At 38.7% G+C, this 26,742-nt stretch overlaps 1 protein-coding gene across 1 annotated transcript in view; it reads left to right on the top strand.

Moving 5' to 3' along the window:
- Positions 1-26,742, top strand: part of LOC122970467 (gamma-aminobutyric acid type B receptor subunit 1-like) — a 158,019-nt gene that overhangs the window by 101,389 nt on the left and 29,888 nt on the right. Inside the window, exons 11-15 of the mRNA XM_044336615.1 lie at positions 2,142-2,274; positions 14,730-14,846; positions 20,037-20,144; positions 21,536-21,629; positions 23,484-23,611. Of these exons, the coding sequence (XP_044192550.1) occupies positions 2,142-2,274; positions 14,730-14,846; positions 20,037-20,144; positions 21,536-21,629; positions 23,484-23,611 (580 nt within the window). The remainder of the gene's footprint in view (positions 1-2,141; positions 2,275-14,729; positions 14,847-20,036; positions 20,145-21,535; positions 21,630-23,483; positions 23,612-26,742) is intronic.

Here is a 26,742-nt window from a genome sequence, read left to right as displayed (position 1 = left end):
AAATCTCTCCCTCAGCTCTAAGGAATGATTTTAGTGTCTTTCAGCTTATTGTTTTGGTTTTATAGCTCACAAACTCTGCTTTAATCAGACCCATTGTACACTACCTGCCCAGAACCAAATGTCAGATACACAGACAACGTCACTGACTACCAGGTGAACATACTGTAGTGGAACATTTTGCAGCTAATGTGACAGATATTTTTCAGGAGCTGGTAAAGTTTTAAAGACAAAACAGTGCTAAAAGCAGAGTGAATATTGGACTTGGATTCATCAGGGTGCCAAAAACACGACTCCAAGTCAATGCTAATGTTGTGATGTTTGCTAAATGTGTAAATAGGCACATTCATGTGTAAATATGTCAATGTGTATTTTTACAGCTTGTTTCGCTGCCCCTGAGTGGCCAAACATCAATTAATACTACTTTAAATTCACTTCATTTTACTTAACTTCGCTTCACTTCACAGGCTAGAAAAATAATAAAATACCGTAGACTATAAGAAGCTTACAGTATAAGACAGCACTATATACAATATAATATACAAGTAGTTCCACAAAAGTGTATTATAATATCAAAAATGTGAAACTATCAAAACTAAGTTGCATAGATTGATTTTAAAGACCTTTTAAAATACCAAAAATAGATATTTTTATTGTACTCTGTACAGTATACATACACAGTAGATAAATCTAGCATCTAATATACACACGAACTAAAACCTCTTATAAAGTTAATGGGAACATACATATTTGAGGCAGTTGAAATGGCAGCACATACAGGAACTAAACTGGACCAATAAGTCTTGTTTTGGTTTTTTTTTTATGGAATACCATTCAGGACCTACGCTGTAAGGGAAGAAAAACATACCTTTAATATTGATATGAATACTTTTTTCAAGGTGATATAATCTATGGAATATTTTCAGGGCTCAATGTACATGTTAATTTTGACTCCTAAAAAGAATGCATGAGGCAGCTAGTTGAATCCAGATTTGGTGTGGTTTCTATTCCTGACAGACAGTTAATATTCTGGACTGGGTGACAGTCTGACTCTGACAGCGGGAGGATAACAGTGAAGAGCTTGGTGTGTCTGTTTGTATGTGCACTGGGAAATATAGCCTTGACAGACACAAATATCCTTCTGTGCATGATAGTGTAGGCGTGTGGGTGTATGTGTGTGTGTATGTTAACATGCCAGTACATTTTCTTTTTTCACTGTGACCCTGAGCTTTGTGAATGTGTGTGTGTGTGTGTGTGTGTGCGTGCGTTAGTGTGTTTCTTGGATTTCTGCCCTGAGGAGGACCAATTGTCTTCACTAGCTTATAAAAAGAAGGTAAATTCTCCAAAATAAGAGTAGCTGAAATGTCAGTTTCATTACTACAGAGAGTAGGTCAGGTGTGAGTGATTAAAGAAGTTAAATTTTCAGTTGAAGTGAAAGTGCTGGAGACAGTTCAAGTGTGTCCACCAAAAGTAGCTGAATTGCTAGCTGGTGTGCAAGCACTGACAGCAGTTAAAATGTCAGTTGAAGTATAAGACCTAAAAGTAGCTGATCTGTCAGTTGAAGATAAAAAAACTCAACTGAAATGTCGACATTTAATGAGTAAAAGCAATGTTAGTGTCAGTTAAAATGTAGGCAGTGAAAGAACTCATGATTTCAATTAATGAGACAGTTAAGTGACTATCTTGTTGCTTTGAAGATGAAAATTCAAAAATAGTAAGTCCTATCTAAACTTAGCACAAAATGTAAGGAAATTTGTGTTTGGTAGATTATTTCTTTGTTGTAAAAATGCTTCTTGGCAATAAATCTTATACCATTGGAAAGCCTGTTTATTCCCCTTTTAAATGGTGCCACATTTATAAGGAACATGCATTTGTGGGATGAGCAGCAGAGCTGAGTATGTGGGTTGCGCCCATAAAAAATATGCCAAATCTGCCAATGCCAAACAGCTTATTCTGCCATTGACTCTTGTTTGGTGTTTGGTGGATTGGATGATTGAAGTTTGAAGAAACAAGACATTAAACCAACAGACATGCATTCCAGGCATTCCATTCCTTTCACTATGGTATGAGCCCGCTGTTTGTGTTTGTTTATCTAAATGTTTATGTATATCTCCATGAATGTGTGTTTCTGCTTTTTGCCTCAGGTACATTCAGAACTCTCAGCCCTACCTTAATAACATGACTGCAGTGGGCTGTATGATGGCTCTAGCTGCTGTCTTCCCTTTGGGTATTGATGGCCTTCATGTCCACAGGAGGCAGTTCCCTGTCGTCTGCCAGGTACACTATGAATGTTGCTCCAAACACATTGATTCAAACTTAAAAACTGCCAAAACTCAATATTATTAGTATTGCTATGGGAAGAAGGGCTGCAAATAATCATAATCATCATCATCAGTTTGACTAATTGCTCATACAATGTTAAAAACAATGACAGATGTCCATAGCAGATATCCAGTTGTAGTTTAACAAAACAATTCAAACTCAACATCCCAAAATTGCAATGGATGAAAATATAACAGCCTTGTTTGTTTATTAATTATTACTTAATTATTAAATTATTACTATTTTGTTTATTTTACAGTTACTAAAAGGTTTTTTTTAATCATTTAAATTATACACAAAGATGATAATGTGATAATGCTGCTTTGTAAAATGATTTCATGTTGACAACATTGTCAGTTTAGCACTTAACATTATGCAGTATCCTCAAGTGTTGGGCACTTCAACAACAGGATCTTGTCTGGGGGTTGTAATGTAGACTTTATAGGTGATGACAGTCTGTCTAACGCCTGGGACACACTGAATGCGTGAACCTCAGCAGTGCGTTTGCGTTGCTGAACTGCTGCGTCTGGCACGCTTACAGCGTCCACACAGGAAGCGTGTCTGCTGCAGCGCTTCTGCCACTGGCAGCCCTATCTTTCTATCGTTTTCCCTGTGTATTTCTGCTGAGAACTGCAAGTCACGCGGCGAAAATAGGCGAGACCTCGAATCTCTAGATGAAGCGATGCAGCAGCCTCATGTGAGACGCACATGACACCCGGGCTGTGTGGCTGCTCTAACCTGTTAATAAGGGTGCTGAAATGAAAAGCAAGAGGTTCCGCGACGCACACGCGCTGCTCACGCATCCAGTGTGTCCCAGGGGTAACTGACATGTCAGAGCTTCAATCTCCATAGCAACTGGTACATACTGTAAGAATGAAGAGACTGCTGCTAGTGGATTCATCTGTAGAGGGCATTAAGTATAGGGCCAGAACAGCGACATTTACATTTCGGTATCAAAAATAAAATTTGGCATTCAAAACAAAACCTGAACTGAAAAAGAAAACATGGGCAATGAAACACTTGAAAATGTTGTATTGGCTCTGTAACAAGTATTGGCACTGAAAAAAGTTCCACTGAAAAATAAAACACAGTGTTCCTTGCGATGCGACGCAGATTGGATATCCCAGAGCGAGGTGTCATGGCAGAGATTTTGAGCCAGACTGTTGTAATTTTCACTCTAGGACTGTTAATATCTCACTTTATTAAGATCCTGCGTCGTCATCTCGGGGAGAAAATGATCCAATGAACTGATCTGTGCAGCTCTTTGGTGATTCACCGCTGGGTCTAATGTCTCCGTAGCATTTTGATCTACGATATAATCCTCTTTGAAGATAAATGTTGGAGTCACAGATTAATTGTAGCTGCCACAATAGTTTGTCTGAATGTACAGTGAAGCTTCATGTTCTTTCTGGACAGAACAGCAGCGCTGTCTCTGTCTCTGTGCAGATATCACCACATTTACATAAATATAAATGTATTAAAACAAACAGATCAGTCTATGTTACATTTTGTTTTATTTTATTAAGCATCCTCCCGTCCTCAGAAGTTTGTACTCCCAAGTCGAACTTGCCCAGTGCTCAACACACTGGCGCCAGAATAGGGGGGACAATGAGACTTTTAGTGTCCCCACTTTCAGGTGTTATGGTAATAAAGTGGTAATATCTAAAGCCAGGTATTACGGTCACAGTGATAATATCTACTCAAAAATGTTCGACCTTTAAATCCAATCCTAATCAGAAGACAGAGGACTGTGAATAGCCTATGATGGTTGCCAGTTCAGACTAGTTTAAATAATTTGACCACCAAATACAACATTGGGCCCTATTTTTTGTGATAGCAAAACGACCAGCGCAAGCAGCACACAGACAGTTTGGTATTTTCCTGCCCTTGAAATTTCCCTTGCCCGTCTGTGTGGTGTTGTGATGCACAGTGCTGCGTGCACGGTGAACTACTGGGAGGAGACGCACAAATAGGCAGCAGAACCATGTATGTGTCTGGAGCATAATAACAGATTAATGCTTAAAATAAAAAATACGTTATTTCAATTAAACATTCTCCAGCCAAAATGGGCAGCCTGATATGTTAATAAATCTGAAGCCTCTGAGGTGCTGCGTCAGAGCACAGTGCCATTACACACATTGGTTCCACTGCATTTACCTTCATTAAATTGGCTGAAAACAACACCAAGATCATGGAACAAATCTCACACCAAGCTGAAGTCAAAAGTCACCAGCCCTGGTGCAGGTCTTTGGTGATTTACCACTGGCCCAATGCTATTTCAGCCATAATTCTAATGAAGCCTATCTCATCTTGTAAATGGTCACATAGTTTAGTAATTAATGTTACACAACAGCATTTACACTGCAATGTGTCTCAAGAATAAAATTCGAGACACTACTTTTGCTGAAAAGAAGGTCGGAAAAGAGGCTATGATGAGCCCTCTTAACCTGACATGTCATTCATAAAAAGGTAGAATATCGACTTATAACAAATTGAAACCTTGACAGTCCTTGAAACAAATTTCAAGGACTGCCTTTTTTCACTTACGTAATATCTCAAAAATCAGGCACATCCTGTCCCTAAAAGATGCAGAAAAACTAGTTCACGCATTTGTTACCTCTAGGCTGGATTATTGCAATTCCTTATTATCAGGCTGCCCTAACAAGTCTCTAAAGACTCTCCAGCTGGTCCAGAACGCAGCTGCACGTATATTGACTAAAACTAGAAAAAGAGATCACATTTCTCCCATTTTAGCTTCACTACATTGGCTTCCTGTAAAATCTAGAATAGAATTTAAAATCCTTCTCCTAACCTACAAAGCCCTTAATGGTCAGGCACCATCATATCTTGAAGAGCTCATAATACCGTATTACCCCACTAGAACACTGCGCTCCCAGTATGCAGGCTTACTGGTGGTCCCTACAGTCTTTAAAAGTAGAATGGGAGGCAGAGCCTTCAGCTATCAGGCTCCTCTTCTTTGGAACCATCTACCGGATTCAGTCCGGGGTGCAGACACCCTCTCTATGTTTAAGAGTAGGCTTAAAACTTTCCTTTTTGATAAAGCTTATAGTTAGGGCCGACCAGGCTCGCCTTGGATCAGCCCTTAGTTATGCTGCTATAGGCCTAGACTACTGGGGGACTTCCCATGATGCACTGAGCTCCTCTCTCCTCCTCCTCCTCTCCATCTGTATGCATTCATGTAACATCAATGCATGTCACTAACTTTGCTTCTTCCCCGGAGTTTTTTGTGCTTTCTCATCTCACAGGAAAACCTGACTCCCGGGCCGAACCTTCGCGGTTCTTCACAGTCCTGATGGCATCCTTCCCTGTCTGTTGATGCTTGTGCTTGTTGTTGTTTGTTGTTGTGATTGTTTTTCTTCTGTCCCCCCTCCCCCTTCCCCTCTCTCTTTCTCTCTCTCAACCCAACCGGTCAAAGCAGATGGCCGCCCACCAAGAGCCGGGGTCTGCTTGAGGTTTCTACCCGTTAAAGGGGAGTTTTTCCTTACCGCTGTCGCCAAGTGCTTGCTCATGGGGGAACTGTTGGGTCTCTGTAAATTAAAGAGTACGGTCTTGACCTGCTCTATGTGAAAAGTGCCTTGAGATGACTTCTGTTGTGATATGGCGCTATATAAATAAAGATTGATTGATTGATTGATAACCGACCAGGCTGATATGTGTAGAGGTGTGTGTGGTTATAATGTATCAGCCTGGTGTCATTTTCAGCTGATTTAATGAAGGTAAACACAGTGAACCAACGTGCGTAATGGTGCTGCGCTCTGGCGCCTCAGAGGCTTCAGATTTATCAACATATCAGACTTTATTACCATAACACCTGAAAGTGGAGACACAAAAAGTCTCATTGTCCCCCTTATTCTGGCGCCAGTGTGTTGAGCACTGGGCAAGTTCATCTCGGGAGTACAAACTTCTGAGGACGGGAAGATGCTTAATAAAATAAAACGAAATTTAATAAAGACTGATCTGTTTGTTTTAATACATTTATATTAATGTAAATGTGGTGATATCTGCACAGAGACAGAGACAGCGCTGCTGTTCTGTCCAGAAAGAACATGAAGCTTCACTGTACATTCAGACAAACTAATGTGGCAGCTACAATTAATCTGTGACTCCAACATTTATCTTCCAAGAGGATTATATTGTAGATCAAAATGCTACGGAGACATTAGAACCAGCAGTGAATCACCAAAGAGCTGCACAGATCAGTTCATTAGATCATTTGGGGATGATGACGCAGGACTCAGGCTGCTAGCGGCTGAGATGACCCGCTGCTTTCACCTGGCCAGTGGCTCCTCACATGTCCGAAAATGTTGCAGCAGATTTACAAGCGTTATTTGAATAAACTGACCACATATTTGGAATCTACATGGTTACTTATTCGCCTGAAAAAATATTTATTCTTAATAAAGTGAGATATTAACAGTCCTAGAGTGAAAATTACAACAGTCTGGCTTTTGAGCCAGAGATTTTGATCTCCGCAGAGATTTTGATATCCGCCATGACACCTTGCTCTGGGATATCCAATCTGCGTTGCATCACAAGGCACACTGAGTAATGTAGGCCCACAGCAAGGACCCTCTTCTGTATGCCAAAACTGTGACAGAATGTTGAAACTGAAAAAGAGAAAGTTGAAACTGAAAACCAGTGACACTGAAAAAATACTGATAGTGTAAAAAAAATCTGTCACTGAAGAAAGACAGACATGAAGAAAAAATCTGAAGATTGACATTGGAAAAACACATCATCATGCAAAAAATATCAAAATAAAATAAGATAATAAAATTGTAAGATTGTAATTTTTTAATGTCCGTATTTTTGAGTGGAACTTTTTTCAGTGCCAATACTTGTTTCAGTGCCGACACAACATTTTCCAATACAAGTGTTTCAATGCCAATGTTTTCTTTTTCAGTTCAGGTTTTGTTTTGAATGCCAAATTTTATTTTCAATGCCAAAATGTAAATGTCACTGTTCTGACCCCATATTTAAGAAGACATTTGTTGTTTGGTTTGTTAGATGGAAGGGAGAAAGATATAATTCCCTGATACAGTATACTATTTTAAAAGCTGTGGCTAACTTGCTACTGCTACATCTAATAGGCACTGGAGTAATGTTTCTGGCCACCTAATGGCCACTTCAGTATTAACTGCTCTAGTTCCAGCACATTACATGTTAAACCAGGGCAATTCAATTACAAATTCTGTTGGGCCAGATTTTAAAACCAGGAAATGTAGATGGGCCAGACATTTTCAGCAGCACACCTTTTTTTTTTTAGCTCTAGGTAATGACACATTTTAAACAAATGCAAACGAATGTAGTAAACATGGTAATGTGAATTGTTTCACTTTTGAAATAAAAAAAATATTCTTGGTTGCAAATCTGACCCAGGCACATCACAAAGAAAAAAGAAGAATCCGAACAATCACATGCACAGAATCCTAACAATCATAACAAGTGGCAATTACAGTAACCAGTAGCACTCTCTCTCTACCAGTATCTCCATGTGCATCCACTAAAAGTGCTTGTTTTTGCCACTGACAGGCTCAGATTGTTATTATAAGTGTCTGACAACATTATGGAAAGGATCCCTACAGAGAAATAAAACTTTTTTCTTTACCTTTCACTTGATCCGTTGTTTTTGTTATTGTGTCTAACCAAGTCTCATTCAAGGAGAAGTCTCATTTGGATATCTCATGACAGTAGTTGTTGTAGGAAGACAGCTAAATAATCTGCTAAATATTCAGTCATGACTTTGAAAATCTTTTAGATAACACTAAGCAACGCTCTCTGTACTCCAACACAACAAACTTTTTTCAGCACTCCACTCTCCAACTCTCACTCAGGACACCGTTGTTTTCCTGCAACAACTCAAATCTCGCAAGATCTCTGTGAGACCTCTCCTTGAGCGAGACTTGGTTAGATGCAATAACAAACAGACGAGATAAAGGGAAAATTAAAGAAAAAAAATTTATTTAATTATTGTACAAAATTTATGCATAACAGTGTCTGTTTGTCTTTCACCTACCTAAACCTACCTAGCTTACCAAGGAACAAGGCTACACACTTACCTACTGTATGCTGTATTTATATAGTTTTTATTGTCTACACCTCCACAATAATTGAACTTTTTAAGCTCATTTGAAAAGATGATAATGTAGCTGTAAAACCCAAACCAGCCTAAACAGAATATTTTGAGGCTATGGTGACAGAAATATTTTTGTGCTGGTAAATACAACAGTTCTCATTATAGGTAGACTTAATGGTATGATGACCTAATAACAATACAAGCTGAGTAGGCAAAGTTAATGATTACAGTGCCAAAACACACACACAAACACCTAGCAGGCCACAGGCCCATTCCTCCTTTTACACACACAGGTAACTTGTTAGGTAAGGTTATTTCTGTGTCACATGCACTCGCTTTTTTTTTTTTCATCGTGCCATGATCTGCTCCTTTCATTACGGTCACGGGTTTTGCTGCAACAATACAGTACTATGAAAAGCCATGTTTAACAATGTGCAACACACGGACAATATAACTTAATGTTACTTTGCCAACTTAAATGTCTGGGGAACAAGCAAGCTAGCTTGCAAATTACGTAACGTAAGGCTAACATTATTAACATTAAATATTTTCCCAAGGTTGGCAGGTCTCTGTTAACTTTGGTTAACTCATTCACAATTTCAAATTTCCACATTTATCTTTGCAAAGGAGTTAAAGGAACTGTCCTCACTTGAGGAATCAGCCAGCTGGAGTGAGGAGGGGGAACGAGAGGGATAAATTGATGTCAGGTTGTAGTCTCTTGAAATGACATTACACATTTGTCAATCATAATCATCCCCATTTGAAATTTGGGTGAAAGCAGGGGGAATGAATCCAGCTCTATGATTGGTCAAACTCTCCATCTTCTATTGCTTTTCGGCCAGCTAGACACTTCTGCCTGTTGCTGTCAGATCTGAGCTCTGCACGTGCACAATTGATCTCACAGGCGTCACCAGCTTTTAGTTTACAGTGACAAATTGTACCAGTAAATACAATGTGCATGCGCAAGTGAATGTGCATGCAAGTAACGTTGGGTGGTTAACTTTGTTAAATGCAGGAGATTTAAAATCTGATTTTTGATTTTTGCCGGAGTCTATTTTGAGCAGTTTCTCCCGTCTCTTTGTTTGATGGAGGGCAGCACGCCCAAGACAACAGGTGATTCAAACTGAGAATATAGGATTAAATATTCAAGTCAACCAGCCAAATGATTCATATGGGACATAGATAGCAGTCCAGAGAACTCACCTGCGCATCTTTCCCGGCCAAAGTCAAAAACTAATATTATGGAGGATGTTCTACAGGCAATCAATGAAAAATTACAGAAGCTAGATATCCTGGACACTTTGTCAGGAGATATCAAGGAGCTAAAAGACACTGTGAAATCTACTGTGGATCTTCTGCAGCAGACATGCAGGGATGTTGAAGTCATGAGAGAGAAAGTTAAACAGCCGTAGAGCTCAATTAACTACATCTCAGGTGAAAACTGCAAACTGAGAGAAAAGATGAAGGAACTGACTACGCACTCTATGCGTGACAACCTGATTTTTAGAGGCATTCCCGAGAAAAAAGATGAGGATGTTGAGCAAACTAGTAGAAGTTTCCTCATTAAGGAGCTGTTGTTGGACAGTGACACTGTCAAGGGGATTACCTTCCACAGAGTGCACAGGCTGGGCTAACGGAAGCATCCTGCATCTGTAGATAATCTCTCATTCAAAGACGTGGTGATCAAAAGTCCCTCCAAACCCAGATGGATCATTGTCAGATTCAAGCAAATAAACACAGAGACTTGGTTTTTGGTCGGGGTTTGCATCTCTCCAAAAAACCCTTTGGCATCAGTGAACAGTTTCCCTCTGAGATTGTGTACCGAAGAAATAAACTTCTCCCCATATACTGGGAGTTTAAGCAGCAAAAGAAAAGCAGGGTAAGGCTTGTTGCTGATAAACTATACACTGATATTACACCCTGGCTTTTTCCACCAACTGATACTTTTGTGCTTTAACGTGGATGAACAATGCATGAAGATTATACCTAAACTATGAATTTATGTTGACTTTTGACTATTGTGACTTTATTTATTTTTTGAAGATTGTGGTCCACCCCACTATTACTTACTTGCTAGTTATTCTTTTAGCACTAGGCTCATGCTACTAGTCTTAAATTTGTTTTGTATTGTTGTGTTTTATGTTTGTTAGTTTATTTGTACATACATTGACAGACAAGCAACAGCAGAGTACCTAAGATTATTAATAAAGTTCTATATGCAGGCATTCTATATTCTTTTTTGTTCTTTTTTTAAGTTATGATGAATAATGAGACCCTTTGCCAGTTACAATTGTAATGGGCTTGCCAATACTGTGAAAAGACGTGAAATATTTACTTAGTTGAATAACAAAAAGGAGTTTGATATAATATGTCTACAAGAGACACATTCTCAAGAAGAGGAAGGGAGGTGGATGCGAGAATGGAAGGGGCCCATCTTTTTTAATCGTGGGTTAAGAAATCAGAGAGGTATTGAAATTCTGTTAAGAGAGCATCTGAATTATTGTTTACATAAGTTGGAACACGATATGGATGGTCAATTAATTATTTTAGATATTACAATTAAGAATTTACACTTATGTTTAGTTAAAATTTATGCACCAAATAATAGTCCTTTTTTTTTAAAAAAGTCTGTGTAATATGATCCAGTGTTATGATAATCCGATAATTATCATTGGGGACTTCAACACAGTCCTAGACCCAGCTAAAGATAGAGCATGAGATCAAAAAGATTATCAAGATCAAAAACACTATGCCATTGCATCTATAATGTCTGCTATGGACTTGATATATGGAGGATAAAGAATCCAGATCTAATCAGATATACTTGGCGAAGAAACTCCATGGACAGTAGAAGAGACTTTCTCCTGATTTCTTTCTCCTTAATCACAAAAGTTAGTTAAGTAGTGATAGCTGAAAGATTCTGTTCTGATCATCATCTTATTATATCAAAATTTAATCTTTCTGAAATTAACAGGGGAAGAGGTTATTGGAAATTTAATCAATCATTCCTGGAAGACAAGACTTTAGTTTTAATAACAAGGCAATTTATTTTGGAATTTTTTACTATTAATATTGGTTCCGCAAATCCACACAGTGTATGGGATGCTTTTAAGTGTGCATTTCGAGGTTATGCCATAAAGTATTCTTCTTGGAAATATAAACAAATGTCTGACAGAGAAAAAACACCGTTGGATGAATTATAAAATATTAGAACTCGTTTGAATGAGAATAGTCTACTCATATTGATGATGATCTACAATTATTGGATCTGAAGCAAAAAGAATTAGAGAGGCTCTATCAGAATAAGATTAAAGGGATTATATATAGAAGTAAAGTGACATGGATGGAATACGGTGAAATATGCACCAAACATTTCTTGCAACTTCAAAATAGAAATATACCCAGAAAGAATATTGTGAAACTTTTGAATGAAGATGGAACAACTGCTAAATCTACAACTGATATGTCCTCGTCCTAAGCTTACAGATGAGCAGCAGGTATTGTGTGAAGGTCCTTTTAATGAGAAAGAGTTATATAATGCCATATGGTCTTTTCAGAATGGCAAGGCTCCTGGTCTAGATGGGGTACCTGTGGAGGTTTATAGAACCTTCTCTGTTGAAATTAAGGACGCTTTATTAGCCTGCTATAAATTTTCTTTGATGTTGGGCAGCAATCTAATTCTCAAAAAGAGGGGCTAATTTCTCTGTTGCTAAAACATGATGCAAATGGCCCGGCAAAAGATCCTGTGAAATTAAACAATTGGGGACCCCTAACACTCTTGTGGTGTGATGCCCATATTTTGGCCAAATGTATTGCACTGAGATTAAAACAAGTCATTCAACAGTTAATACATTTTGACCAGGTTTGACAGGTTTCTTACAAGGCCAATTTATAGGTGATAATATTAGGCGACTCCTTGAAATCGTTGAGTATTATGATAAGAATAATCTGCCTGGTTTGATATTTATAGCTGACTTAGAGAAAGCCTTTGACACTGTTAACTGGAAGTTTATGATGTTGAGATCAGGTCTGTGTGTGTGTGGGGGGGGGGGGGGGGAGTCCTGCAACAATACCATTTGTTGCAGGACTCCTTGCTCTTCTCATCGCTGCAAATAGTTCTTTATGACTCTGGCTGTATGTTTGGGGTCGATGTCATGCTGCGGAATAAATTCGGAAGTTATCAGACGCCTCTCTGATGGCATTTCATGATGGATAAGAATTTAAACATCTAAAGTGCCTAAAACTTTTGCACAGTATTGTATGTATTTATGTGGTATGTCTGTTGTTGTAAGTTGTGCTTTTTGTTTGTGTGAATATTGTATATGTGTTTTATGTTTGTGTAAAATAAAACAAGAAAAAAAAGAAAAGAAAGAAGATACTCAGTAAAAAAAAAAAAAAAAATTGACAATTTGTACCAGCATACTTGTCAAAATACTAATAATTTTCTTGCAAGTCAGTATTATATTGTGGTATTCCTCCAAAGAGGAGATCAGAGCTAAAACACATCCCTCCTGAAAACAAATCCCTTCCAAACAGGCAGCTGGATTTGCAAGATCATAACATCACAAGATCATGCGAGAATCCATCTTGTCAGGCTTCAAGTTATGTACTTGTGTCTAAACCACCAGTGGTTTTGACCAATCAGTGTCCTATGAGGAATCTCACATGATCTTGAGATCTCGCATGCCTTGCAAGGTAAGACGGTGATAGACAGAGGGTTCATTCAATCACCTGCCAAGTATTTTTTTGAAAAAGCCTGCCCTTTCCCAAACAGTTTCCAAAGACGATGGTTCTGTGTAACAAACCATCTGGCGCATCAGGTTAGGCTGAAAGACATTACAGCTGGCCCAAGCAACTGGCAGCCCACAGGCTACATCCAGCCTAGAAGGAACCTCTGACTGACCCAGCGAGCTTGAATTAAATAGGCAATTTTAATAGCAATTTTAATATTTTAATTGTAATATTATTTTATGAAAATTATTAATTAATGTTGTTGTGTAGCCTAAATAGTTACAGTACTGCAGGCGTGTTCTAAAATCTGTAAGCAGTCAGGTAACAAAACCAGCGTGAGAAATATATTCTGCCTGTCACTACAGGATCTGAGTCAACCGGGCATGTGAGATGTGGGATGTGTCACTCATGCACAAGCTGGTCCGCCATCTTGGACAGCTAGGTACAGCAACACCACTTGGACAAACCACATACACCTGCCCGACTGAACTGCACCCCATCAATGTTCTGAAATCTTGTGAGAGTTGAGTTGTTGCAGGAAGGCAACAGTGGAAATGTGAGTGAGAGTTGGAGAGAGGAGTGCTGGAAAGAGTTTGTTGTGTTGGGTTACAGAAAGCGTGGCTTTGTGTTACCTAAAAATATTCAAAGTCATGACTGAATATTTAGCAGATTATTTAGCTGTCTTCCTACAACAACTGACTACTTCTCCTTGAGCAAGACTTGGTTAGACACAATAACAGACGGGATCAAGCAAAAGGTAAAGAAAAAAGTTTTATTTTTCTGTAGGGAGCCTTTCCATAATGTTGTCAGACACTTATAATAACAATCTGAGCCTGTCAGTAGGAAAAACAAGCACTTTTAGTGAAAATATGGAGATACTGGTAGAGAGAGAGAGTGTGGGTTATTGGGTACTGTTATTGCCACTTGTTATGAGTGTTATGTTGATAGCTCTTTTTTATTCTGTGTTTGCCCTTTGTGATGTACCTGGGTCAGATATATGTGACCAAAAATAACAATAATAATATAACAATAATTGCTATTTGTTTAAAATTTGTTATAACCAAAAGATAAAAAGAAACTTTTTAAATAGGCTGCTGAAAATGTCTGGCCCATCTCCATTTCCTAGTTTTAAAATCTGGTCCAATTGAATTTGTAATTGAATAGCCCTGCTGTACAGTTACATTTCTGGAATTTCAAGTCATCGGTTGGTGTCTCATCTGTCCCTTTAGTTTCAATGGGCAGGATAACAAAATGCTAATGCCATCCTCCTATTTAAAAGGACAATTACCTTCCCAAGCTTGAATTAATCTTTGATTAAATTTCTCACCTTTCCTTATGTTGCTACTCATCTGATACTTCTTCCACCTCAGTAAAGGGAGATTCATTGCTGTATTACAGAGGATAGGGTAACAGAGAGAGAGACAGAGGATATTTTCCTTTCAAGGTAATCTCTGAAAAGCTATTTAATTCAAACCAGGCTTAATGATGGAGGGTGACTGAGGAGCTGATTTGATTTGCTCATTTGTTTGACATATTAATCAGATTCATTATTAAGTCTTTAATTTCTTTTCTTCTCTCCTAGTTCCGCCTGTGGCTGTTGGGTCTGGGTTTCAGCCTTGCGTATGGCAGCATGTTCACCAAGATCTGGTGGGTCCATACTGTCTTTACCAAGAAGGATGAGAAGAAGGATAAGAGAAAGGTAAATGTGACAAGGAAGCTGTGGATTTATGTTCCAGGAGTGAAAAGTTAAGTCCACCCTGGGCTCCTCTGCCAAGCTGTGGGGGGTTAGGCTTTACTTGATCATCATCCCCTTCAAGGGCAAGCTTCACAGCCAGAGATGATGTATTCTCCAATCAAGTGCTTTGTTTTTACATTAACTCTCTCCCTTGCTTCTATAATTAGCCCACAGAGATGTAGTTGGCCCTCTGCTTGCCATTTAGCATTGTGTAGCATCTATTTATCATTCTGCCTGGCCAGTGAACTCCTCCAATTGGTCCCAGTGGTAGATGGTCTCTTCTAGTTATCCATCCTCAACCCCCTTCTGCCTCTCCTGTTTACTGTATGTCGGAGGACATGTCAGGCAGGACGTCTTAGAACAGACACTCCTGCTGCGAGGCAAGAGCAAGAATCCTCTTGGCAGAGAGATACAGCCTATTACTGAATATTTATGAACATCTTCAGTTGGAGAAAGCCTATCAGGGGGGATTATTTTATCGAGGGCTATGTCAAAACCGATTGAGTTCACTTTAAGTTACTTAATACCCACAGCTGCTGCAGTCCTTCTCTCTGAGGTTGGAGACACTGCTTCAGCGTTTAAAATCAAAAACCAAAGTCAGTACCATTGACTGGGAGCATGTCTGATGCCTCTGTCATTATGTGTTGTGCTTTGACTGCATCTGCCACTGTACACTAACCCTCACCAACAGATAAGTTGTTATGCAGAGGACCTATCATATATGTTTAATGTAAACATTTTTTCTTTCTATAATATTTGCTTGTGGCAGCTACAGTATGGTTAATATTAGGGGCAGCGGGCTGCTGTAGCTGTGCAATAGCCTACACCATAGCTGATTTGCACCCTCTCAAAAATGTAATTATATGTCAGTGCTACAGCAGCTACAGAGGTACCATATGGAGACCACAAGAACTGTGATTGGTCAGCTCAGGCTGCTTGTGTTTTCTCCTGCAAGTTGCTGACAATGGTGGAGATTCTTGAAAGTAAAGAAGCAAGTTGGAAAAAGGCTCAATGATCTGCTGCTTTTCACTAACACATATTTAACAAAGACATCTCCACTGTAAACCTTCTGCTCACCATAATCACACTCTCTAACACAGTGAATAAAATAATGTAAACACAGAAACGGCACAGCACAACTCTCTTACTCAGTAACAAGATGAGGTAAAACAGAAGTTACCTTGATGTAACTTTTATATGGGTAAGAAATGGAAGAGAATCTTATATTAAATTTTATTTAAAAAAAAAAAAAAAAAGCAGGACCCTTCCCAACTGTATTAATACTTTTTTGGAGGGGGGTTTCTCCCCTTGACTTAGAAAAAATCAATATCTGAAAATAATATATGGATGGTAAACATAATGAAATGATTTCCAGCTGCTTCTATTTTGAATAGCTGCTAAATAAACCATTATCACAGCCACCAAATGAGTCAACTGGGAACAGACACCAGCTTGTGGCTGCTGGTGAACTTAAGCACCCCAATATTCTCCCCCAGATTTCAAATTTAAAAAATATACGCGAATTTGATCACGTCATGTTATAACGTGTTATGTTTGACATCAGATATCTGACTGTCTACCGTAATAAAACAAATTACATGATACCTGAGTCGCATGGTCAGACATGTTCTAAAGAGTGCAGGAGAGAGTGAGCTGTATGTAGCATGTCTCTCACTCTACAGTACCTGTCAGCTTTTATCTACCATGACATACAGACACAGCCATAGCTCTAAGGCTGCTGAGGAGCTTCAGCTCCACAATTTTTGTTTGCCCCAAGCAGATTATAAATAATAACATAAAAGATGAATTAGCAGCCCGATGGCCACCGCATGAGATCAGTGAATATCCATCACAGTTACACAGTGGTGAAATAAGAATTCAGATCCTTTACTTAAATAAAAGTCCTGCATGAAAAAGCCTACTTAAGGAAAAGTACATAAGTATTATCAGCTTGATGTAGTTAAAGTATTGCAGTAAAAGTAGTGGTTTGGTCCCTCTGACTGATATAATTTTATATATGACATCATTAGATTATTAATACTGAAGCATCAGTGTTAGAGCAGCATGTTACTGTAGCTGCTGGAGGTGGAGCTAGTTTACACTACTTTATATACAGTTAGCTAGTTTAGTCCAACCTAGGGGTTGGTTAGTTTTTGGACTTTTTTTTCTCTAATCTTGGATTTTTGGTGAAATATTGGATAATTTCAACATTTTATTGAAATGAAACCGTGTGAGATGTTTAGAGGGAAAAATCACTATTTGGTGGAGCTGTTAACAACTCATAGACATCTGAAATGTGACCCCGACTACACACTGTTTTTTGTAAGACATCAAAAGCCAAAAAGGCTGGTTTCACCTTTAACAATGGGTTGTATTTTAAAATCTTTTTATATTATCCATTGTGTCAAATCATCTTCATCTGAAAAGTAACTAAAGCTGTCACATAAATGTTGTGGGGTAGAAAGTACAATATTTCCCTCTGAAATGTAGTGGAGTGGAAGTATAAAGTAGCATCAAATTGAAATACCCAAGTAAAGTACAAGTACCTTATAATTGTACTTAAGTACAGTACTTGAGTATATGTTAATCATCATCAGTAAAAGTCCACCTCTCACTGACATGCAGGACACAGGGAGACAGGTGTGTGTGGCATGCTCTCTCATGGAGACTTTGCCCACAGCCAATTTGGTTTTAGAGACTAGGGACAGATAATGTAGTGTGTTTGTTTAGGTAATTTTTTAACACATTTAACTTTACTACTACTTTAACTTACTGTAGTTTTTAAATGTTGTATTTTATTTATTGGGGCAATGTACAGTTTTAAACATAAATGTTAACATTTAATGTACTGCACCAGACTTAGCTTTAAAGCTAATTTTTATCTGCAGTCCTTTACAAATAAAACATACACTGCGTGGCCAAAAAAAAAGTCGCCACCTAAAAAAAAAGGTCACACACTCTAATATTTCTTTGGACCACCTTTAGCTTTGATTACGGCACTCATTCGCTGTGGCATTGTTTCCATAAGCTTCTGTCACAAGATTTATTACCATCCAGTGTTGCATTAATTTTTCACCAAGATCTTGTATTGATGATGGGAGAGTTGGACCACTGTGCAAAGCCTTCTCCAGTACATCCCAAAGATTCTCAATAGGATTAAGGTCTGGACTCTGTGGTGGCCAGTCCATGTGTGAAAATGATGTCTCATGCTCCCTGAACCACTCTTTCACAATTTTCCCGATGAATCTTGGCATTGTCATCTTGGAATATGCTCGTGCCATCAGGGAAGAAAAAATCCATTGATGGAATAATCTGGTCATTCAGTATATTCAGGTAGTCAGCTGACCTCATTCTTTGGGCACATAATGTTGCTGATCCTAGACCTGACCAACTGCAGTAACCTCAGGTCATAGCACTGCCCCCACAGGCTTGTACAGTAGGCACTAGACATGATGATTGCATCACTTCATCTGCCTCTCTTCTTATCCTGATGCGCCCATCACTATGGAACAGAGTAAATCTGGACTCATCAGACCACATGACCTTCTTCCATTGCTCCAGAGTCCAATCTTTATGCTCCCTAGCAAATTGAAGCCTTTTTTTCCGATTAGCCTCACTGATTAGAGGTTTTCTTAGGGCTACACAGCTGTTCAGTCCCAATCCCTTGAGTTCCCTTTGCACTGTGCGTGTGGAAATGCTCTTACTTTCACCATTAAACATAGCCCTGAATTCTATTGTTGTTTTTCTGCGATTTGATTTCACCAAACATTTAAGTGATCGCCGATCACTATCAGTTAGGATTTTTTTCCGACCACATTTCTTCCTCAAAGATGGTGGTACCCCACTATCCTACCAGTTTTTAATAATGTGTTGGACAGTTCTTAACCCAATTTTAGTAGTTTCTGCAATCTCCTTAGATGTTTTCTCTGCTTGATGCATGCCAATGATTTGACCCATCTCAAACAGACTAACATCTTTTCCACAACCACGGGATGTGTCTTTTGACATGGTTGTTTAAGAAATGAGAAGTTACTCATTGCATCAGTTGGGCTTAAATAACTTGTTGCCAGCTAAAAGATAATCACCCATGCAGTAATTATCCAATAGGAGGGTCTTACCTATTTGCTTAGTTAAATCCAGGTGGCAATTTTTTTTGGCCAGGCAGTGTATAACAGCACAATAACAAACAGCACAAAGCAAAAAACACACAGGACACATAATACAAGGCTACACACAACAGCACACCACATACACCCACCATGTCAACTAGACCTTAATAATGTAATTAATTGTTCTGTTATGAATAATAAGGTAAAGGGAGGAATGGCTGTAGGCAAGTGAAAAACAATGCGCTCTGTGAGATAATGCTAATTCACTTATTCCACTTACATAAAGGACATACTACTCTGCATTGACACAGAATGCTAGCGTTGGATGTAAAATTGTGCACTGCAGATTTGGCACTGATTTCTAATAAGCACTAGCATGCTTGTGGAATGGATAAGATGCTGTAAAAATAAGTAGGACAGATCAAGTCTATTTAAAGTACATAAGAAGTGTGGATATTTCATTGAGCAGAATGCTCAACACTTGCCGAGTTACACACACTGGCAAAGGACAGATAGAGAGAGAATGAGGCGTAGGATAAGGATAACTGCTGTAACTGTAGCTGTGATTGTGTAGATGAACAGTGTAGATCATTGTCTTGTAGAAGAGGAGGATCACATCCTGCTGCTGCCTTTGTACCTTTCTCCATATTCACTCCAGCTGAATAACCAGAAAGCTTTGATCTTGTGGAATAATGCAGCAAAATCAATAACCACTTTATAGTGTTGTACCTGTTCCCACAAAAGCTTTCTTTCTTTAAACCTGAATACATATAGGAACACCTCTATTTATTGACTGAGTCAGGGAGCTGTGTGCTTTCATCAGTATGGCCTTTTTGTCTCTTTCCCTGTCATGGCCCAGTGCATTGAGGGCAGATTGAATTGGCCTCAGTTAGTGATGGATCATTGTTTTCTCGTCCAGCTTGGGCTAGTCTATTTATGGCTTCATAAATCCTTCCCTCACAAATCAGAAAGAGAGGATTTGTGCCTTTTCCTGATCCCCCTGCCATGCTTCTGTAGTGACCACCACCCCCCTGTTTCCCAGCAGCACCTGGAGCCGTGGAAACTCTACGCTACTGTTGGCGTTCTGCTCAGCATCGACGTCCTGTCTCTCATGATCTGGCAGATTGTGGACCCATTACATATCACAGTGGAGGTATGATCATCCATTCATATTTTCATAAAAAAACATTTTGAGCAAAAATCATTTTAAATTCCTGTCAAAATCTGTTGCATTTATGAGTTAAACCTGTGTGTCTGAATAATGTTAAACTGGGCTGGAGAATTTGAAAAAGTAATAAAGCAAGTAGAAAAATGAAAATTGTGGAAGCATGTGGCTGTCATTATTAAAATGAAATCATTTAAACAAAAGTCCATTTGTAAGCACATGACCTACAACAAAATTAACATTTTAAAAGTACAATTTTAGACAGACAGACAGATAGACAGGGAGAGAAGGAGAAATGGAAAGAGAGTACTGTAGTAATCCCAAAGGGAATTTTCATTGTTATAGCAGTTTACTTTACTTGATATAAATCAAAATACAAAAACAACAAGGTAGGTGACAGAAACAATTCTGTTTAAGGCTAAGTCACATACAACAACTAAATACACTAACTCAAATATAAAAAAAATAAAAATAAATAGAATAACTAAAAATAGAATAGAGACTAGAGATATCACCATAACTATTGTATACTATTTGCACATAATATACTATTTTGCACATTTCTAATGAAAATGAAAATTTCTATTGTGGCAGGATTCTCTCAGGCCTCTTTTGTGAAATCTTAAGTCAAAAGTTCATTTTGTTTTCATTAGAGAGGAAATTTCTGTTTTATAATTGTTAAGTTCAAATCCAAAAGAATAGTGTCTTCTAATTTGAAAATGATAAGTCAATTTCACATTAAATTTTGTTCATAATCATTATGGCAGTGTTATACTTAGGCGGTACACTGAAAATTCTGTCAATTAAGTTTTCATTTAAATTTTTACATCAACATCTAACATTAATTATCACTATCAATATCTTAATTATTTTCCGATTGATTTGTTGTTTTGTTTATTAAAATTCCACACAATAGTGCCCATAAAAATGAAAAAAAAAATCATATCAAAATCACATTTGAGAAGCTGGACCCAGCAAAATATTTTGCATTTTTGCTTAATAAATAGCATTCAATTTTTTGACAATTAATTTTCTTTCCATGAACTAATCCATTAATAAAATAATTGTTTTAACACCATTTATTTCCATTTCGGCAAATAATATTGTGCAGTGAATATAAAATGCAAACTAAATTTCAAAATCTTTCATTCTAATTTTGTATTACATCAATTGCGCTCAGATAGAAAATGAAATTTCACTGTGATCAGATGATTTTATTTTTATATTGGCAGCCATAGTCTTCCATAAAATAAACCCCCACGAATAATTCTATTTTAGCTAAATTGAAATAGATTTCATAATATGTGTTGAAATTGATTTCATATGTTTGTGTGTTGCTGTGCTTCACCCTTGTGTTCATGTTGTGTGTATGTGAGCAGAAATTCACCAGAGAAGCCCCCAAAGGAGACCTGGATGTTTTAATCCAGCCATTACTGGAGCACTGCAGCTCAGAAAAGATGAACACCTGGCTAGGTAAGTGGAATACCAACCAAATCCTGCATCACTATCTGTGTCACCATACCACTGGCTCAACATGTTTTAGCCCATGAAAGATCTTCTGTAAGGTCACATGTGCTGTCAGTCCAACACAATTGTAACCAAAAAAGGATGTGATGTCATGGTTCTAATCCAATAAATAAATATCAAGCAGTGATTACACACTGTAAGCAGCAGTGGAGAGATGCTGTAGTTTGTTAGGGTAATATTGAATTAAACTGGTTTACTGCCACTATAATGACCTCTTCATTGTATAAGTGTTTCTACTGGTTGGAGTAGGTTGTCATGTTTTGTCACTGACAAAAACAACTACTGTATAATAAGTGAACAAAAACTCATCAAATTCTACAAGGGAACGTTGGGGAAAAAGAGATAAAGATGAAAATACCTGAGGAGGTGTGGCTACAAGCCTGAGAAACTCAGTGTACTTCTACCAATTCACTGACTTGGAGAAATTTTTGCTGGAAATATCAGATTTTTATAACTCCTTAGCTAAAATCCAAATGAGTGTACCTGAGAACCAGTACTTTGGAGAAAGTGTAGAACTGCAATGGTGGACCATGCCCACATATTTTGGTTTTGTCCATACATTCAGCAATTTATAGTGGGAAGTGGGATGCTTAATGTCAAGGACACTGGGCCTCAGTATGGATGTCTCATTTATTTCTCTGTATCTTGGAGATGTGCCTGAATGTTTGTGCAAAGGTGATATCTAACTCCTGAAGATCTTTATTGCTGCATGTAAAAAGACAGTTTCCAAATGCTACTATGGACCTTTTCATACACATGGTTAACTATTTACACTTCATGGAAAAAATGTTTTACACCCTTCAACCACAGAAAGTCAAGGGTTAAATAATATGATGAGATGGAATTGTAACTCACAGGAAATGGATACTCATTAATGCTTTTTTCTCAGTTTTTGTTTTTAACATTCTTCTTTTTCTCCTTTTCTTCTTCAAAACTAGGGGGCAACAGCACCTGAATCCCTGATAACTGAACAGTGTATTTATCTGTGTGAACTGATGACTCCAACCTAGTGCTCATGTTTTTGTGCCACATCTCAGACTCTGTTACATTTGAAAGAGTTTTTAAAAAGCCAACTATAATAGTAAATAAATGTGGCAAAGTGTTCCCTATGATGGATCTCAGACTAGTCTAGCATCTTTGTAAAAATCTTTGTCCAAGCACAATGGTATGAACTGACATGTAGCCTGGAAGCTAGTAAATCAGTCTTACACATGGTGTGATTTGAAGGTGCAGCATGAAGAATTTAGTGAAATCTAGTGGAACAGACTTGGCAGAAATGGAATATAATATTTATATGTTTTAATTAGTATATAATCATCTGAAATAAGAATTGTTGTGTTTTCATTAGCTTAGAATGAACCCTTTATATCTACATAGGGAGCGGATCCTCTTCCACAGAGCCTGCCATGTTGCACTGCCATGTTTCTACAGTAGTCCAGAATGGACAAAACAAACACTGGCTTTAGAGAGGGCCTTTCATGTTTTCCGCAAGTTTTATGGCCACCATGGTTCTCCTACAAGCTTGGAAGGGGAAGGTGAAGGGAGGGGTATTCAGTTGGTTGCAACCTGCAACCTCACCGCTAGATGCCACTAAATCCTACACACTGGTCCTTCAAGTATAGAGAGTCTGTATTTAGAGTTCAAACATGTAAAATCACCGGTATGGTCTTTTAAAGTACTATACCAAGTACCAAGTACTGTGCGAACTGACTGTAACCTTTTTTAAGTGCTGACTGATATGAGCTGCAGTACAAACAATTCCATCATTCCTCACAGATGCCATCTTGTCCATCTCTGCAGGTGTGGTGTACGGTTATAAAGGCTTACTGCTGCTGCTTGGCATCTTCCTGGCTTATGAGACCAAATCCATCTCCACGGAGAAGATCAATGACCACCGAGCTGTGGGCATGGCCATCTATAATGTTGCTGTGAGTTTATTTAGTTGTGTGTGTGTGTGTGTGTGTGTGTGTGTGTGTGTGTGTGTGTAAGCCTAAAGTCCAAGTCAACAACAATGTGGAAAACATGAAAATTTGAAAACACAGTGTTCTCCCTGTTTTGACCTTCTAAATTGCCATGAAATACAACTGAGTGTCCACCAAGGACAATTTCAAATGACTTCCGTGTCCCTGACTGTATCTGTAGCACCAAAAGCAGGCCAAATCTTATTCAGTCAAGTATCTTCAAGATTCAAGATTCAAGATTCAAGATCCTTTTATTGTCATTCAGCAAATCATCAGTGATGCAAAGCAGAACAAAATTACGAGCATGATACCGTTAAAAACACAGATTAAAAAAAAAAACAGTATATAAAAAAAGAGAGTTCTATAAATAAATATATATAGAAAATATATATATATTATATAATTTCTGGACATTGCACAGGTATGAGGTGTTGAAAAGAAAGGAAAAGGGGAGGGGGAGTTCATCCATTACATGGATTACAACAAAATTTGGTACAAACATTCATGGTTCCCAGAGAATTTATCCTAATGACTCTGGTGACTTCCACTTGTGCCAAATGTTGACATCATGTTCTCTCTGGATGATCTGTAATAACTTTGGTGAGCTTCTGACTTTTCATCTAATGCCTTTATGAGGTCAAAATGTCAGATTGTCCAATATTTTACACTGACATCGTGAGCATTTTGGCATGCTGATGTTAGCATTTAGCTCAAAGCACTGCATGAAAGAACTGCTTGCATGTATTAATAGGAAGAGTAAAAAAAGTTTTTGAGGATAAATGAGAAATGGTCCTTTAGTCTTCAAGCCTCTGAGTGGACAGGAGACCCAATGTAAACTAACCTGCACAGTGTTTGGCCTCATTCACCGTGTATGAGACAAAGACAGGCCTGCACGCAGTCATAAAGCCTGACTGAGGCCTGATGACAAATAAACGCTGCCAAGTCAAACAAAAGGAGTCCAAAACGGAATTCAACTCCCCTCATACTATGCTCAACTCACACCCAGGTGTGAAATCCGGCAGTCAAACTCTTGGCTCCCATTGGGTGAGACCCATCGGAACGCATAGGGATTCTCCCTGGCTGTGACACCACCAGCAGTATAAATACCTGAGACGGTCTCCAAACAGTGGTTCCAGCTGTTTGCACAGCTAATGTAAGGAAGTACGTTACTATAACAAGAGCACACATCTCAACCTGGCTGGATGAATAGAGGTTTTCTTTGTGTTCAACCGAGCACATTACTGGATCCAATGAAGGAGATCACTGTGCAACCCAGCACTCCCACTTTTCCTGCAGAAATGAAGGAGGAGGATAACCCCGCTTTTCTTCAACTGAGTGGACTCTGTTGTTTCTTCTGCAACTCCACCGAGGATCAGCTGCCGTGAAACACGCCAACAGAGTGAGAGGATAGCCCCATCAGCATCCAGCCCGAGAAACCTGAAAGACAGACTGAAACACACTCTACTCGCTCCTACATACAAGTAAGAGGCTTAAGTCTGGGCAGAGATAGGTTACTAAACTTTGTGCTTTATTGTTGTCGTTGTGAAGTTAACGGACCGTGTGTCCAGTTGTTGCTGCTGAGAACACTGTGGAAGTATTATTGTTGTTTGCTACTTGTTTGGTTGTGTTTATCACACTAAACTGATTTGTGTTTGTCTAACTGCTCGGACTGCTATGTGTTAGCTTGCCATCGTGTATGAGACCGTGAGTTGCATTTTATTTGTTGAAGTCAGACCATGGCCAGCAAATAAGGACGTTAGCACACCACATCTCTGTGGAAATAAAAGCAAGCACCACTTTCTCCTCACAATCACTGAGATCTCTTGTTCTTTGGTCCTTTTACCCTCTTTTCCCTACTGACCTCACTTGCATGTGAACACACACATGCGCTCTGACGCTCACCCAAACCTTATTCTGTAGTCAGACACGTGTTGCCAGGCAACACAGATGCTCAGTTTTGTCCGACACCATTTTGGTGATCAGAGGCACATGTTGAATGTTTAATCACAGCCCCTGTTCTCGTGGTCAACCCCATTGATGTGTGTTAATAGAAGCATTATTGAATTGATGTTGCTAAAGTTAATAAATTTTGTTGTGCATTTAAAGAGAAGCTTCCTGTGATTGTTGGCATATATGCTGTGATAACAGTTTGGTGACAGATTTAGCGCTTGAATTCAAACCTTCACTGTTCATCCTATAATATATACCTATATACCTATATCTATCCTGAACTGCACTTCCTGAGACAGACTTCCCAAGTTTACTGTCCATTTATCATCTGCAGGACTATCAATCTGTGTCAGATTTATGTTCAGAATTTCATCAACTGATGAATCTTGATGTGGCTCAACACTCACGGAGCTTACTGCATGCTTAAGACACACAGCCACTCAGTAATTTGGTATTTGACAGTAGGAACATACTGAGCCTTTAGCTGGGCACCTTCCCTTGTTCTACTTGTGCTGGGGGTCTTTCCCACAACTTGAGCAGCTTTTCAGTTAGTTTACTGATGCCTGCCTCTGATGTATGGGTTGTGTCTGTCCTTTACTGTATGTTTTCCCATTAGGTGCTGAGTACTTTGTTTTGGCAGCCACTACTGATACTTGTGAATCTTCCTCTCTGATGTTTTTCATTTCTTTCTGCGACATTTCAAACTGCTGATGGATTTCTATAGCTTTAGGTAGAGCTTTAGGTAGCTCCTCACCTTTGTTCAGCAGTCTTTCTTGGACTCACTATTCTCTTCCTCCCGCAATTATGGTGTCACTCAACATGTCATCTGGGTCAGCATACTCATAATCCATGAGTATGAGTCTCAAATCCTTAACAAAGTTATCAAAACCTTCATTTGGCCCTTGTGTCCTTTGTTCTAAATGATGCCTGGCTATTTGTTTATTTTTCCTCGGTCTGATGTAGCTGGCAAACTTATCAAATACTTTATAATGATCCTCTCTCTCACCATCCGCCCAATCTAATGTCTTGTGGATTTCTCTACCTTGCTTGCCGATCCACGTACCTAGCCAACCAGCCTGCTGTTTAGCCATTAGCTCAGGGAGAGGACCATCGAAGACAAACCAGATGTGACTCCTAAATCTTTCAAA

Source organism: Thunnus albacares, chromosome 19 (genome assembly GCF_914725855.1).
Source record: "Thunnus albacares chromosome 19, fThuAlb1.1, whole genome shotgun sequence".
Taxonomy (NCBI): Eukaryota; Metazoa; Chordata; class Actinopteri; order Scombriformes; family Scombridae; genus Thunnus; species Thunnus albacares.
This window is presented reverse-complemented; position numbering and strand designations above follow the sequence as displayed.